Source organism: Myxine glutinosa, chromosome 2 (assembly GCF_964187855.1).
Source record: "Myxine glutinosa chromosome 2, kmMyxGlut1.1, whole genome shotgun sequence".
NCBI classification, from domain to species: Eukaryota; Metazoa; Chordata; class Myxini; order Myxiniformes; family Myxinidae; genus Myxine; species Myxine glutinosa.
Window position 1 is genome coordinate 247,611,301 of NC_136262.1, and position 17,628 is coordinate 247,628,928.

The 17,628-nt window shown below is 43.1% G+C and overlaps 1 protein-coding gene across 1 annotated transcript in view; it reads right to left on the reverse strand.

The window, feature by feature from the left end:
- Nucleotides 1-725: 725 nt before the first annotated feature.
- LOC137420682 (alpha-1A adrenergic receptor) overlaps nt 726-17,628 on the reverse strand; it is a 64,285-nt gene continuing 47,382 nt past the window's right edge. The window contains exon 3 of the mRNA XM_068105946.2: nt 726-2,251. Coding sequence (XP_067962047.2) covers nt 1,731-2,251 — 521 coding nt within the window. The 3' untranslated portion in view covers nt 726-1,730. The remainder of the gene's footprint in view (nt 2,252-17,628) is intronic.

Genomic DNA, 17,628 nt, shown 5'->3' on the forward strand with positions numbered 1-17,628 from the left:
TTTTATTCGAATTCGAATTCCATTAAATTTCAACATGTTGGAAACAATAATTATTTCAATTTCCAACAGTTGAAATAATTATTGTTTCCAACAGTTGAAATTTAATGGCATTCGAATTCGAATAAAATCTCAACTACCGTTTATTCGTTCTTGGCGCGAAAAAATGGCGCGCATTTTGTCATTATGTGCGAGTTTACGTCACTCCTACGGACGTGAAAACATTTGTTTTCCTTAAAAATATATTTAAAATAAATACAATAGTACATAAATTAACAATAAAAGAAGCTAAAAAACAATTTAAAATACAATAAAAAGCACATTGAAAATATATAAATATGTACGTACAGTATACTGTACGTACGCGCAACCGCGGGATTGGAAAGGGGCAAATGCGCCGCCACAAACTACACCATGGAATTGCAGCTGCCGCGGTTTTTTAAACCATTGATATTAAAATAAAACGTAGCCTATAACCACCAGGATTTTATGCTGATTCCGAATCTGTGTCTAAAACTTTTATCCGATGTGTCGTTCTTGAGTTATAAGCGGACATTCAGACAGACACACACACACACACACACACACACACACACACACACTCCTTTATATATAGAGATATGTGTGTGTGTGTTGTAAGATGTCAATTTGGTCAATAGAGAACATTCAGAGCCTGCTGCGGCCTCCAAATCCCTAAAAACCTCAGCAGCACACCCCTGACACATGGAAACAAAGAAAACAAAAGGTTTTATACAACTTGTGCACAATAATACAATATTCAACCGAACATAAATACATAATTTGCACATATAACTTTAAAATGTAAACACATTGCACAATGGCTTCAAACAATATAATCTGTACAGATATATTTTCCTTTTCTTTTACATTCCAGACTGAATTGCCTTTGCACGCAAATCGCAAGGGAAAAGATCCATTTCTGTACAAGTATGGCCAAAATAAACCACTGGGAAAACGTATTTGGGGCAAGTAGCTCTACATGCCGCTTATTAGTCCCATACCGGTGTACACCGGAGGGGACTATGGGTTTGCACGCCATCCCTCCGTCCGTCTGTCAGTCTGTCCGTCCGTCAGTCTGTCAGTCCGTAACGCAAAGAACAGTTTCCGGACTTTTTTTCTAAACTCTTAATGCTAATGATTTCAAACTTGGCACGTGGTTTCCTCATGATAAGTTACAGATCGAGTTCGAACTTCACGACGTTTCGATCATTTTTGACAAAGTTATGGCGCTTTGAACTTTGGTAATTTCCCCAACAGTTTTCGGGACGACAGACTGCCGGTAGGGGACATGTATTGCAGCGCAATACTCAGAATGCTTGTTAAGTCAGATACATGCGTTCTAATCGTGGAGCAGAGGGGATATTGAGACGTAGGGTCAGTGCACTCTATAGGCAGGCATATAGGAGAACCTCACTATGAAATCCTTGGAATCTGGAACTGATCCGAGCTCCCAAGTAAAGCTACACTGAAGTCCTTATTATGTCTTGTATGACCTGGATGGAAAGCTTTGTGTGAAATAGTGATGGCTTTATTTCTTCAGTGCTATTTTGTGGCAGTGTAAAATGGTTTCTTATGGGTTGTGTTATTTGAAAAAGAAAAAAAAACTATGAGCATTAATCTTTTTATTATTACATCCGTAAAGACTTGCCAGAGCTCACGTTATGAAAACAGCGGTACCCATATGTGTGTGCCATACTTAAGGACCAATAAAACTACATTGAGGTTATTAAGCCTCCGCCTGTTCCTCTGATCATGTCTGGGCAGGTGGTCATATTTCTAGCAACTGTACTGACCGTGTTGGTGCTGGAATGATTCTCATAATCAACAGCTTCCCTGCCAGTTGTAAACTGGGCCTGCTGTCCCTTTCGGCAGTTCGAGAAGTCCCACATAGGACATATTGCTGATTCCCAACTCAGCGAGTGCATTGAAAGCTCCCTCGAGCATCTTTTGCACCGTTGGTTCCTCTGCCTTCCAGTGATGCGACCTCGTGCTGGAGGACATACCTGCTGGCATACCGATGGGGCCCTGTGAGGATAGATGCCATAGCGTCTCTTCGCAGCATGGCGCACCCACCTATGATGGGGCCAGCAGCAAAGGAGCCGCATAAAGGTTCGCTTGAACTCTTGGCTGGAAAATGGGTAGATGAGTGGGTTTATGCCGCTGTTGAGATAACCCAGCCAGAAGATGATCTTGAAGACGAGGTCGTTGGGTTTATACTGAGGAAAGTATGCGCCTTTGAGGGGTGTGGGTAAAAACAAACACTAATCACTCAATAAATCAAACCATAAAAAAACAAAAAATAAACCACAATCAGTTTTTTTAATGACATTGTGTAAGTTTAAATGTGAAAATGAGATTTATCAGTGCACCAATGAAATCGCATGTACATTGGAGGTGAATATCACATAATAAAAATGACTGCACTATGGTCACAACATGCCACAAAATCCGGTAACGGGCCAATTGGGAAAGGCGCATGAAAGCACTCTTAAAAGATGAACAGAGCGATTGGGAAAAACATATTTAATGCGCGAATAAAAAAGTTAACTTTACACCTCTCATCCATGTCACCCTCTGCCATGGTTATATCAGAATGAGCTGACTTGTCACAAGGTCACGGTTTGTTTAACACCGATATGGGGCTATTCAAAACTTCTGTAACGCTGTTTTTAGGGAAGCGCATGCCTAAAGGGCTTGATTAAACCTTACTGATAATTTTTATTGACATATTTATATTTTTTGGGGTCCCTCATTGTGAGTAACACTCGACCCAAACAAAGCCAATGGATATCTGATGCAATACACCCGGGCAGTGTATAATCAGCAGAGGCCTACAGGCCTTATTTCTTCGGCCCATCAGAAAACCAAGATGGTGACCATATTATTTAGTCTGGGTGCCATGGTGGGTGAAGTCAAGTGACAAATGTGGGTGGGGTCTGGAAGCTGTCTGACCAATGGGTGCACCTTCAAAAATCAACCCCCAACAAGAACCAGAACAACAATAACTGGATAGTATACACAGAATACTTACCCTACACAGTCAATTTGGTACGAACTAACTCTTGTTTTTCAAAGTTTTTCTTTCTTTGATCCAATATGGTTGCCAGACTAAGTGACTGATGACATCATAAATTTACATTCTCCAATATAATTGTGGCATAGATCATGCTCTATAAATTTCAAACTGATTAGACTAAGCATTGTACTTGTCGAATTATGACGTCATAATTAAGGCACCGATGGTCATCGTTGACAAAATGTATTCCCTGTGAGTAGTTCTTTACAATGAGCCACGTTTCAATTTTTTCCATGCAGTGGTTTCGGAGATTTAGAGATGCAACCTTTTTCGGTTTTTCCAAGATGGCATTTATACCACGTGACTTATCACGTCATAATTATCATTTAAACAAATTCCACAGGAGGAGTTGCTCTGATGGTGAAAATTTCGTTTCCATCTGACCAAGAGTTGCAGAGGAAAAAAATCGTACTAATTGGATCAAGCGTTGAACTTGTCGAATTATGACGTCAACATGAAGGCACCGATGCCATAATCATTGACATATCTTATTCCCCACAGGGGAGTACTTGAGAACGAGACATGTTTCAATTTTTTCCATATAGCGGTTTCGGAGACATGGAGGGCAAAGCTTTTCGAAGATGGCGTCTGTACCACGTGACGTATGGCGTCATAATTATCGCAAAACTTTTTACAGGAGGAGGCGCTCCCACGGTGAAAATTTCGTGTCAATTGGACCAACGCTTGCCGGGAAATTGAATCTTTAAAATACAGATACGTACGACACGTACGTACACATATAGTCGTGGCCAAAAATATTGGCACCCTTGCACTTTTTTCAAATAACTCACAATCTTTTCGAAAAATAAGTTGAAATTGTCAAAAGTATTTGGTCTCCACAATTCTTTATTTCACTGTTAATATTACAGACCGTTGTTTTTTATTCAGAACTTAATAAATCCTTTCAAATCAGAAAATAAAAATAAATGGCATTGGCAAAATTATTGACACCCGAGACAGCATTTGGTAGCACAACCTTTGGGCAAAATAACTGCAGTCAAGCGCTTCCTATATGAGAACCTACATGAGAACCAGCTTCCTATAGCCATGAATGAGCTTCCTACACCTCTCTACTGGCAGTTTGGCCCAATCTTCTTATGGAAACTGCTCCAGTTCTCCCAGATTTGAAGTATGCCTTCTCCCAACTGCTGTTTACAGAACTCCCCACAGGTGTTCAATGGGATTTAGATCTGGACTCTTCTGGCCACTTCAGAACAGTCCGGCGTTTTGTTTTGAACCATTCCTGGGTGTTTTTAGCTGCTACGAGCAGCTCTATGAGAGGACCGCATTGTTGTTCTTGTTGTTGGGGTGCCTTTTTGAATAGCGCATGCGCATACACTCGGACGTGCGTTGGTATGAGGTAAGAACATATTGCAACGGATATCCTCATGATTCTACACGTCGCAACTGGTGACCACACTGTGGTCATTTTTCTCTTCTTTGAAGTGTGTTTGGGGTCATTGTCCTGCTGCAAGACACATGACCCATGACCCAGATTTCTGACACTGTGTTGAACATTGCACTCCAAAAAGCCTTGGTAATCTCCTGATTTCATGATGCCATGCACACATTCAAAGCACCCAGTGCTGGCAGCACAGCAGCTCCAAAACATCACTGAACCTCCTCCATGTTTGACTGTAGGGAAGTTGTTCTTTTCTTTGAAGGCTTCATTTTGTTTTCTGTAAACATAGAGATGATGTGCTTTACCAAAAAGCTCGAATTTGGTTTCATCTGTCCACAGGACATTCTCCCAGAAAGATTTTGGCTTTGTCAGGTGTGTTATGGGTCTGCCTCTCAGCAGTGGGGTCCTCCTGGGTCTCCTACCATAGAACCCCGTTTAATTGAGTTGGTGACAGATGGGGCGATTTTGGCAGTTGATCGAGGTGCTTTCTCCACCATTCGAACAATCCTCCGCTGCAATCTTCGAACAAGTTTTCTCTTGCGGCCATGTCCAGGGAGGTTGGCTACAGTGCCATGGGCCTTAAACTTCCTGATACCTTTGCGTACGGTGGACACAGGAACATAAACGTCTCTTGAGATGGACTTGTAGCCTTGAGATTGTCCATGCTTGGCTACAATCTTGTGTCTGACCTCCTCAGACAATTCTCTGGTTTTCTTTCTTTTGTCCATGCTCATTGCGGTACACACAGTGACACAAAACAGCAGAATGACTCCGTTTCTCTGTTCAAACAGGTTGAATGAGTGATTTTATATTGCAGGCACCTGCAACTCACCACAGGTGAGTTCAATTCCAAAGTAAAGGAGAAACACCTGCTTGAAATCTAATTATTTGTAACAACTTATAAAAGGTGCCAATAATATTGTCTGGGCCATTTTAGGATTTCTGTGTGGAATAAGCTAATTAGTAAATTTTTCAGCTTTTTTGTTTTGCTGCACTCTGCAAACCAAAGAAATACAAATGTGGATACCCAGATATTTTTTAATTACAACAATTTTCTTGAAGAAATGGTGCATTATTTGAAAAAAGTGCAAGGGTGCCAATATTTTTGGCCACGATTGCACGTACGCACGCAATGATCGATCGTTTAAACCCGCTTTTCGCTTCGCGAGAGCAGGGTAATAACCTTGCGGAGCTCTTGTCGACCTGCGATCAGTCAAGTCGACTTTCTTGACATATAACTATTTATATTTACAAACATGGTGTCAGAGGAAACTCTTATCAGCCCAGATTTAACCCTCTTGTGGAGTCGGCCAGAGGAAAAAAAATGTCCCAAGTCTTTCACGAATCGGCTAGCCAGAAGATGGCAGAGATATGTAATTACCCTGCGCTCGCGAAGCGAAACCCGGGGTTAAGCATTCAGTGCCGTACGTGTGCCATGCACCGTACGTGTCTGCATTTTAAAAACTAATTTTCTCGGCAACCGTTGGTCCGATTGACATGAAATTTTCACCATAGGAGGGCCTCCTCCTGTAGAATATTGAAATGATTATTATGACGTCATAGGTCACTTGGTACAGGCGCCATCTTGGAAAAACTTCGCACCTCTATATCTCTGAAATCACTCCATGGAAAAAATTGAGACCTGGTTCGTTGTCACCGACTCCCCATGGGGAATAAGCTATGTTAATGATGTAATCGGTGCCTTCGTTATGACGTCATAATTCGACAAATACAACACTTATGCGATCATTATTAAAAAAAAATTCAGCAACTGTTGGTTTGATGGACCCGAAATTTTCACCATAGGAGCGCCTCCTCCTTTCGAATATCTTGATGATAATCATGGCGCCATCGGTCATGTGGTGCAGGTGCCATCTTGGAAAAACCGAAAAATGTTGCACCTCTATATCTCCAAAACCGCTGCATGGAAAAAATTTAAACGTGGCTCATTGTAAAGAAATCCATATGGGGTATAGGTGTTGTTAACAATGACATCATTGGTGCCATAATTATGACGTCATAATCCGACAGTGAAAACACTTCGTCTGATCAGTTTGAAATATATTGAGCGTGATCTTTGCAACAATTATATTAGAGAATATAAATTGATGATGCCATCGCTCACGTGGTCTGGCAGCCATATTGGATCAAAGAAAAAAATGTTCAAAAACAGAAGAGTTGGCTCTCAACAAGTTGACTGCGCAGGTTAAGTATTCCATGAATACCATCTACAGACTTGGCATTTAATATAGAATATATTTTTTTTCTTGACTTGGGTTTACTTTCTTCACTCAGTATATCAATCTGGTGAGTTTCTTTTACACGTTGGTGATTTATTTGTTAAAAGAACCATGTCACTGATTGTCTGTCGCAGCAAGAAGTCAACAACAGGATTATATCACAGGTGGCGTGGCAAAATGTACGGACAGGTGCATTTGATGATTGGCTTCACAGTCGGGTATACAAGGGTTGTTGCGTTATGTATTAGTGGAAAACAACTGCTGCACATCTCCAAAAGTTATTACCGCTTCCTCTGGAGATGGTCCGTCAACTCGACAATGCTGTTTGTCATGGAGTGGTGGCTTTACGAAATTACGGCATGAAACAGCGTGCTATTGCTCGTCAGTATGGCATCACTCAAGGTCAGGTGTCAAAGATCCTGAAAAGACATGCTCAGAGGGGTGTCCCTACTCCAATACCGAGGCGAGGACGTCCCCGCAGAACCACAAGGAGGGATGATCGCCAGCTGCACCGGTTAGTCCGCAATGGCCCTACCAAGTCAGCTAATCGGCTTAGGGCTGAGTGGCAGCAACTGACAAATGTGCCTGTATCCAGAAGGCTAGTCAACCAACGACTGGTTCAAGCAGGCTACCGTGCCAGGCGTCCCCTGAGAAAGCCACGCCTGACCAGACAACACCGCCAGCGCCGATTGCAGTGGGCCAGAGAGCACCGTCAATGGCAGCCAGGACACTGGAATCACGTGATCTTCAGTGACGAGTCTAGATTTCTGGTCTATCGTCAAGATGGCCACGTCCGAGTGCGCAGACAAATGCATGAAGCCTACAACAAAGATTGTATAGTGCCAAGAGTCCAAGCTAGAGGTGGTGGGTGACCGTTTGGGCTGCTTTTCATGCAGGGGGCAAAACTGACCTGGTTGTTCTGAATGGAAACCTGAACCAGTTCAAGTACAGGGCCATTCTGGAAGAAACATTGCTTCCATTTGCTCGTGCAGCTTTTCGAGGAAACTTTGTCTTCCAAGATGACAATGCACGGCCTCATCCTGCTCGCATGATCCAACACTTTCTTGCTGACCGTGGTGTAGAGCATATGGAGTGACCTGCCATGTCCCCAGATATGAATCCGATAGAGAACTTGTGGGCAGAATTAACGCGTCAAATCGACCACTTGGATCAACAGCCTGCCTCTGTGCGTGAATTGCAGCAGGCTATTGTCACTGCATGGCAAGCGATTCCTGTCCAAACCTTGGCAAATCTCGTGAACAGCATGCCTCAACGTGTACGTGCTCTCCTGAATGCTCGTGGGGGTTACACGAAGTACTGAACTGTAATTTTACTGTCCGTAATCCCAGTCGTAATTTAACTTTTGTTTTTGTTAAAAAAAATTTTGGCTAATGTGCAAAATAAAGAGATACTTCTGGAAAACGTACAGAAGTTTAACACAGTACTGTCCATGAATTGAGTTCGATATCAGTTTACATCACTTTCAAGGATCAATTTATTTGTTTCGAAATGTCAAATGTGGTTTTTGTTTCTTTTAAAGGTCACATTAACAAAATCTAGAATAATTTCAACATAATTCCAATGAACTTTTGGTTCTAAGACATCTTGAAAAGTGAGTTCACCCCCACAAAAAAAATATTCCATATTAAATGCCAAGTCTGTAGTTTAGTCATGAATCAGGATGTTGGCAATAATTCGCCTATGCTTGGCGAAGGATTGCATATTAACATTCACCAACAACCCGTGTGTGCAGACAAGTCCTCCGGCTGAATGTCCTGATGGACAACACACACACTTTGACGACTCACCTTGCATGCGAAACACCAGGGTGGCAGTTTATAGCCGGCAAAGCCGGTGTTGTCAATAAACGAGTACGTATTATGTTGAAAACCTGATTATGCCTTGGCTCGAGAATCCGAAGCGCAGTGGTCGCAGCCATGTTGCGGATGCGGAAGTATGCATAACAAATTTAAAACGTTCATTAGGAGTTTCTTTCACCCGTCGTCGTTTGATTCACAATCTTATGCACCTCCGATGTATTAATAAAATAATTTAAGACCAACATCGGCCCGCACGGGCCTGGTTATCTTCAACAAAACGCGTCACCAAACACCGGACCCAATGAGAGTCGAGCATTTGCAAAAATATTTCTAAAATGAAAGCGCTCAATGGTGGGCGCCATCGACCGGATGCGGAAGTTTGCATAAAACAATTGCGAAAAAGTTCAATAGGAGTTTGTTTCACCCGTCGTTCTTTGATTCACAATCTAATGAAACCTCTCATTAGTAATTAAAATACGTTAAGACCAACCTCGTTATCTTCAACGAAAATCGTCATCAAACACCAGAACCAATGAGATTCGAGCATTTGAAAAAATATTTTTTTTAAAGCTTATTACACGTTTCGGACGGTGAAAACGGCGTCAAATATTCTAACATTGACGAATAATTATTTTTTAGAAATCTCGCGTCCGTATGGGATAGTTTTTCACGGCCAGAAATACAGTATAAGCGGTTTACATATTTAGTTTAGAAATACGGATAGTTTTTCACGGCCGGAAATATCCGAAGTTGAGACGGAATTCAACGAATTAATCACTGCAAGCTAACTTCTTCTGGTGGACGAAGCCGCCGTGCCCGGAGAGAACCAGTCCTGCCAGCGACTGAAGTTAGAAGACGACACACATACTGTGAAAATGTATGTTAAGCCCAGTTAAAATTTCTTAAAATAGGCCTTAAGCTATCACATCGTATAGTTATTTCCTTAAGCTTCTTTTGACATTTATTGTACTAGGGCATGCCCGTACTATATATAAGCTAGGACGTGCCCGTACGTGGGTGCCCGTTCCTTGCAAAAAAAAAAAAACTGCAAAAAAAAAAAAAACTGCAAAAAAAAAAAAAACTGCAAAAAAAAAACAATGGTTTGGTCCATTCGCAACGACCACAGAACCCCCCCCCCCCTCTATTTACATGAATGGTTTGGTCCATTCGCAAAGCCAAAGCGAACGACCACAGAACCCCCCCCTCTATTTACATGAATGGTTTGGTCCATTCGCAAAGCCAAAGCGAACGACCACAGAACCCCCCCCCCCCTCTATTTACATGAATGGTTTGGTCCATTCGCAACGCCAAAGCGAACGGCGAACGGCTAAATCGCCATAGCTCGGTAAGTACTTGTCCGATTAATATGAAACCTTGAAAAGGCACATCCTCGGGTCCCCAGCAATATACCTGGCAAGTTAAAAGTATATCGGACCCGTGGTTGTCGAGAAACAGCGGTCACAGACAAACAGACGTACAAACGTACAGACAGAGATTACTGGAATTATAGATAGAAGATAGATGCAGGTATTGGGGAGGACTGTCTGCTGTTCTCTTTTACCAAGTCTTACCAGGTACGGTACCTACTACACCTACCTACTACCAACTACCTACCTACCTACCTACTACCAACTACCTACCAAGTCTTACCAAGTACGGTACCTACTACACCTACCTACTACCAACTACCTAACCTACTGATGCCATAGTGATGGGTAAAATAGTGGCAAGAGGCTTTGGCTTCGCCGGCTCATTGCGGCTTTGCAGTCGGTACTAGTAGCTGTGTCGCGACAGTTCACGAGTGAGTACGTATACCTTCAAGTTATCCTGCTGGCCTCGTGTAGCAGACAACAAACTGATGCTAGATTCATTACATGAAAGTCCTTCGCATGTGATTTGTGGTTGTGGTGGTGGTGGTGGTGGTGGTGGTGGTGGGATGGGAGATGGGAGGTAGGTGGGGTGTGGAGTGGGATTTGCAATATAGTATCAAAGATTCCATTTGGAATCGATTATCAATATCTGGCTGGTTTCCAGGTCAAAGGTTGAACTTTCCAAGCTGTTTGACTGATGGTGAATATTTTCTCTTTAATTAACCCCCAGAACTGGTGATGCTGTGACGTTGCATTTCAGAGGTTCGTTGTGAGCAATGAATGCAAGTAATTCTCCAGATTATTCATAGATTAATGGACGCCAATTGCATGCCAAGATTAATGGACGCCAATTGCATGTCAATTGACGTGGAAAGCAAAAAGCTGACATTTTGTGGATCAACCCTCCGTTTTCCCGATGATGGGTTCACGCCTGAAACGTCAGCTTCTTATCAAAACTCAATCAACCTCCTTTTGACTTCAGCCATTGTTCTACCTGTCTGTCGATGCATGTCGAGGCTAACCTTCACCATGGAGACTCTAGTTACATTTTATTTCACATGCTTGTTATCTTTACCTCCAGATTGTTTCTACCCAATTTCACTAAATGCTATTTCACATTTTCAACTTAGCTTTGTGCTTCGACAATCTTGTATCAAAAATATACTGTAACGAATTTGAGAAGTGTAACGGTTTTGAGAAGTGTAACAATTTTGAGAAAGTGTAACGAATGTGAAAAGTATGGTTTTGTTGTGTGTAACACCCTCGTAATGTAAATAATGGTCGCAGCCCGTCCTCCTAGTTAATTCCATGAAACTTACACACAGGCCACGATATATCTTTTTAAATAGCTTATTTCCTTATTCTATGTAGGCTAAATATGTGTTTCCCACTAGATTGACTCTGCATTGTATCAAACGAAATAAGCGTAGGCCCCTTTCAATTTCCCCAATCATCTCCGCTCTCCAAAGTTCCTTTCAAAAGCGGTGCGAGTGGTGTTCAATCCTGCAAGCCGCCATTGCCCATGTGCTAATCTCGGAGAAGAGGGGGGTAGGAGCCGCCAACTCACAGGCGTGGCACGTCGTAATGATCAAAGGAGGAATCGGACAGCCCTAACAGCCAACCAGCACCGCGGTGAGCGACCCGGTAGGCGTGCCCTCGCAGCCGGCGGCTTGATTCCGACCCGAGTAATAAAAGCGACTGGAAGGGACTGCTTCAGGAGATGACATGAGAGATGAGAGATGAGATGACATGAGAGATGAGAGGAGAGATGAGCTGTGAGCTGTGAGATGAGAGATGAGAGACGCTCCAAACCAAAAAGGAGAGGTACTTGGAGATGAAACCAGCTTTGGAGAGACGCGCTGAGAGGAGGGAGACGGCTCCACCAGAAGGAGAGGAGCAGGTGTGACCGAGCCAGCGCGTGACGTCCACAGCATCAGCAGCGTCGACGCGACCGAGGGTTTTCCCGCCAAAAAGGAGCTGCTACCTCCAGCCCTGCCGGTTGCAGGGACCTGACCCTGCCTCCCTCTCCAGCAACCCACCTCCGCCATTCCTGCCTGCAATTTCCCCCGTGTAAGTGTGAACGTCGTCTGTCCTAATCGTTGTCCTGGGGTTAAGTAAATTGACTAGTATAAGCTAACGATTCACTGTGTGACTGCTTCTTCCATCCATTGCTTGTAAATAACTTTGATCGCTCCTTCTTTTTGCTTGGGTGTATAATAAATCCTGTTATTCCTCCGTACTCTGTCTTATTCTCTCTTCCTTCTCTTTCGGTCGCTTTAGAGGTTTCCAAATTGAATATCTGTGGTGCGATCTGGTCAACGTTGGGGGAGTCGGGCCAATCGGGGATCCTGTAACGGTCGCGGTTGACCATCCGCTCGGCCCAAAGCAACATCTTGTCCGCGACCTGTAACAATACTTTGTGAGAATGAAAGAGCTTCACATATTTAATGTTTGTGTCTCATGCAAGAAAGACCTTTCTTCATCCGATGTTGTATTTCTCTTTGAGGTTTTTCTTTGTAGATAGTTTCTCGATTAATGATGTGATGTCGAAGGTGCCACCCAATTATTCCGGCAAATTTCTTAAGATCCAAATCTCGCCACATTTCCTCAATCATTGCTGCTGAGGCTTCACATATTATTTCCATCATTCCATATGTTATCTTCTGCAAGCAGCAGCAGGCGAGGAAATGCAAAATGTTTCGACGGACTCATCGTTCAAATCTGTTCCTTCAAAAAAAGGATTTCACAAAAAATAGATTGTACACAAAAGGATGTCACAAAAGGCTTCAAAATTAATGCTCAGATACTACGCTATCAAGGGCACCAGATACATGAATGTGTTTGTATATTTGGTGATGTAGTGTGTCCCACAGTCTACAATGCCTCTGTACACAGCACAGTGGAGTACTGCTATCTACTGTGGCCTGGTGCTCCAGCATCACATCTGTTTCTCTTGGAATCCGTGCAATCTAAAACTTTGAACATGATTGCCATCTCTTGCGATGAGGCCGAAGCACGAGGCCAGTTGCTCTCACATCACAGACGGGCTGGTGGCTTCTCCATTTGTTAACCATCTCTTCTCCTGTCTTGCTCCAGCCACTCTCCAAGTCCTCTGACCCTGCCATGCTTTTCTCGGAAGTACAATCCTCAGATTAAACTTCCAAAATTCAGGTTTACTGATAAACCTCAAATCCTTTCATTTTGCTTTTCTCTCAATTGTAGAACCACCTTCCTGAGGTTGTTCAATCAAACACTTCCCTGCAGGTGGGGCACTACCATTGTTACATGCCGACCTCAAGGCACCGCAAGTGAGTACACTGGCAGCCCAGAAGGCGTCACGGCAAAAAATAAATAAAGACACTGATGTGCCCTTGATGTTGTTTTAAGGGTGAAAGCAACATACGGCAGGAAACAGAAGGGTAACGTTATAACAGTTATTTAACTAGAACAGCACTGAGTAGCGAGCATACATACCTCCACCTGGCTGGCCATATCACTCAATGGTGAAGAATCACTTTAAAAACTCTACGAGCTGGATCCGGAACCGGATCTTCACCAAAATTGAATCGATTCTTCCTTGTCACACACAACCTGTCCAACAAGTTTCGTCCAAATCCATCCACAACTTTTTAAGATATCCTGCAATGTATCGTTTTTGGCCTTACCTCCCAATGGTGAAGAATCACTTTAGAAATTAAATAATTCTCATATCCGAATCCATATTCAGATCTTCACCAAAATCGAATCGAATCGTCCTTGTCAGAGAACCAACCTGTTCACCAAGTTTCGTCCAAATCTGTCCACAACTTTTTGAGATATCCTGCTATGTTTCGTTTTTGTCCTGATCTCCCAAAGGTGAAGAATCACTTAAAAAATTATAGTAGCCGGATCCGAATCCGGATCTTCACCAAAATCTAATCATTTCGTCGTTGTCACATACTCTACCTCTCTGCCAAATTTCGTCCGAATCCGTCCACAACTATTTGAGATATTTTGTTCACAGACAAAATGACAGACAAACAGACAGACAGGGGTGAAAACATAACCTCCATCCACCTTTGGTGGCGGAGGTAATAATCCCTAATGTCTGCCGTAAGCACACGAATATTAATTAAATGTTGCAATAAGTGACTTTCCGAAGAATCCCTGAATTAAATGAGAAGGAACGTCACAGACAGCAATGCAGCTCGCTCTATGATAACTCAAGACTCGATGTCACAACTCAGCTAAATCAAGCAGTTCACACATTACACTCAGCAGGTCATAAGTGGGTGAAGGGTCAGCGGTGAACTCTGTTGGGAGGATCAGCGTCCGGAGTGTGCGCACAAATGGTGAGGCCAAGACAAGCAGTCACATTCAATAAGTCCTCAAAAGGTGAAACACCGAAGCATTGAGGAGAACCCGATTCAGCCATTACAGCTGTACCATAGATAATGAAGAAGGGAACTCCAAGATGAAAAGGACAATTTGGTTAAAGGACAGGAGATAAGCTCCGAAAGTAAGCATCGGTCAACACACCTATCACCTTCTCGAAATTGCATGTAAAACACCAAAATGGCACCAATGAGGTAATACAAGGAGCGGTGAACTGCGGTGATATTGTCTGATATTGTCGTCAAGATATCAGAAGTGCAATGTCCGACACTCACCCGCAGGTCCAGCGAATAGTCGAGGGAGTTCAGCGGAGAAGAAAACCACAAGAGGTAGATATAAAAAGATATCTGAATCTCCTCCACTAACCAGCGCACAACAGGTTAACCTTGAGTCATCGTGGCAAAGGAATCGATGAGTCATTAAACATTGACAGGTTCGCATACGGCAGACCCCCGAATCTCCTTTACTGTGGATGTCGGATTTAAATGATTTGCACCACTGGACACAGAGCGGGATGCTCAAGAGAAGTCCCCACCAAGGAACACAGGCTCTTCTTGTTCTCCTTCGTCCTTGTCCCTCTCTTTCCATTCCACAACTGTTTTTTCTTTCCACTGGTCATGTTGTTACCTCTGCCACTGAAGGTGGGGAGAGGTTGTTTTCACCCCTGCCTATTTGTTTGTTTGTGAACAGGATATCTCGAAAAGCTGTGGACGGATTCGGCCGAAATTTGGTGGATGATTTGGTTAGGAGACAAGAACAAGCTGATTCGAATTTAGAGGTCCAGATCCAGCCTATCAGTGGGATACAAAATGTAAACCGTTGAGCCTGGTGAAGGTGTGCATGCTACTGAGTGCTGTTCGAGTTGTTGTTGTTGTTGTTGTTGTTGTTGTTGTTCCCGGAAACTTAACAGAAGATATGACATTACCCAACCACAATTAGACATTCAGATAGACAATAGACTGATCTGGTAACATCATCTCATGCCATCCACTATCCCCACCCACAAGCCCACCCCCCACCCCTTTGCACACCTCCACACACCATATATTCCCCTGTCCCATCCTAATAACCCAACTAATTCAACTCAACCTTATTTCTAACAAGTTACTGTGTCCCACTCCTCTCCTGTTTTTCGTTCACTCCCCTTGCTTGTTGTGCCGAAATATGTCCTCACTGTCAATTTGTTGCATTTTTTGCCCTCTCTCGCCTCACTCTTCCATGCGCCATGCTTTTATTATGGGAGTAAATAAAATGTCATCGTGCAGAAATATTTTGAGGAAACCTCCATGTGATTTGTTTTCAATGGACAGATATCCCCGATGCCCGCTCTCCCTCACGACCCCATAGATACCGTATACATTAACCTCAATTTGTTTACCCACTATACCATCAGCTATAAAACCCTGTGGTGCAGACGTTGAATATACGAAACATATTGCCATGAGCAAGGAGATCATACATGTGGGAGGAGGGGGTGCATTTGTTTATGCTTATGGTTGAGACACCATGCTGCTTTTGTGGGAAAGGACGAATTTGGAAATACTGTACTCGGAATTCTATGGAGAGAGATTCCTATGCCCACTTTGTTTTGTTATAATGACATCAGTATATCAGCTCTTGCCCTGAACATTTTGCTTGGCTTCTTTCTGCTTCACCATCATTGGAAAGCTCCAGGATGGCTCTGTAAGGTCTTTGTTTGGAGTTAGACTTCATTGTAATGTTTATGAAGAAACTACAAATATGAACAATTTAAAAATTAAGACATAAATTACATTTATTGTGTGTGCGTGTGTTTGTGTGTGTGTATGTGTTTGTACGTGCGTGTGTGTGTTTATGTGCGTGTGTGCATGTGTATACATGTGTGAGTGCATGTGTATGCATGTGTGTGCGTGTGTATGCGTGCGTGTTTGTGTGTGCATGCGCGCGTGTGTGTATGTGTTTGTACGTGCGTGTGTGTGTTTATGTGCGTGTGTGCATGTGTATACACGTGTGTATGCATGTGTATGCATGAGTTTGTGTGCGCGTGTATGCGTGCGTGTTTGTGTGTGTATGCATGTGTGTGCGTGTGTATGCGTGCGTGTTTGTGTGTGCATGCGTGTGTGTGTATGTGTTTGAACATGCGTTGCTGGTTATCTCCATATGTGGGTTTGAGAAGGCGGAACGGAGTCAGTAAGAGGTCATGTATGGTTCATTGACCAAGATGGGAAGTTTTCTTGTTCTCAAAGTTTTTTGTGCCGAGGGCTCTTTTGAGGATCGCCACGGAGGAGCCTCGGAAAGCTTCCAACTGCAGTTTGTTTGTAGCAATATTCCCAGGGCTGTTTTTTAAGATCTCTAAGGTTATTTTTTGTCATTCACATTGCTACAATTATCCCGTTGCAATTTCGGCGCTCATAAGCTTCCAGGATGTTTTGACTTCATTTTTGAAGGTTTGGTATTTGGTCATTCAGTCATTTCTTTCATTTGGTCATTTCTGCGTTAGTTCCACCAAAATGACTGGGTACTGAAACCTCCATTAGCAATGCCTTATTTTCCGTATTGTACCTTAGTACTATGTCTGGTCACAAAGCTTTGTTTTCAATGTTCACACTTGATGGGACCCTTAGTTCATACCTGGGCATTACTTCCTCGTTTTCAGTGATTGCTTTTGGTTCATTTTTCCACGAGTTTTCTGGAGCTAGGATATTGAGACGTTTGCAGATGTGGCAATGGATTACTCAACATACTTTGCTGTGTCTTTTTGCTCTGCTGTGTCTGTCAACAACGCCCTCAAAATGGACTTTGAGAGAACCACTTGCACCTCAACTAATGCAAGGAAACACATCCATGGAGGCTATCACCATCAGCAGCTGTGGGTCCAAGCCCCATTTTGAGACGCCACCTTGATTATGAATGCCGAGTCTTATGGTTTTGTAAGAAGGGGCAGTTTATTAGTCCCTGAGATTGTGATCTCAAAACCCGAAGGCCTGCCAGATCCCTGCACGTGTGGCAAATGTGCTCGCAAGAATGGGTGTCCCTGCAGGGTAGCTGGGATCAAGTGTTGCAAGTACTGCAAATGCAAGGGAGGTGATTGTTGTAAAAACCCTATCACTGAATGAACGCTGCTCATCATCCTCATACCTGGACTCTGTTGTGTTACTCTTCATGTTCCTGACCCTGGTTTACATGACACATAAACATTACTAATGTGGTGTTAAAAGTTGTATTGTTCGCTGTTGGACAATTTCCCTGCTGATCTTTGAAACATTTAAGCTCTCCAGATACTGCTGCCTACTAAAGCAATAGGTTTTGTTTTTTGTTTTTTATTTTAAGGTCACATTCCATTGATAAA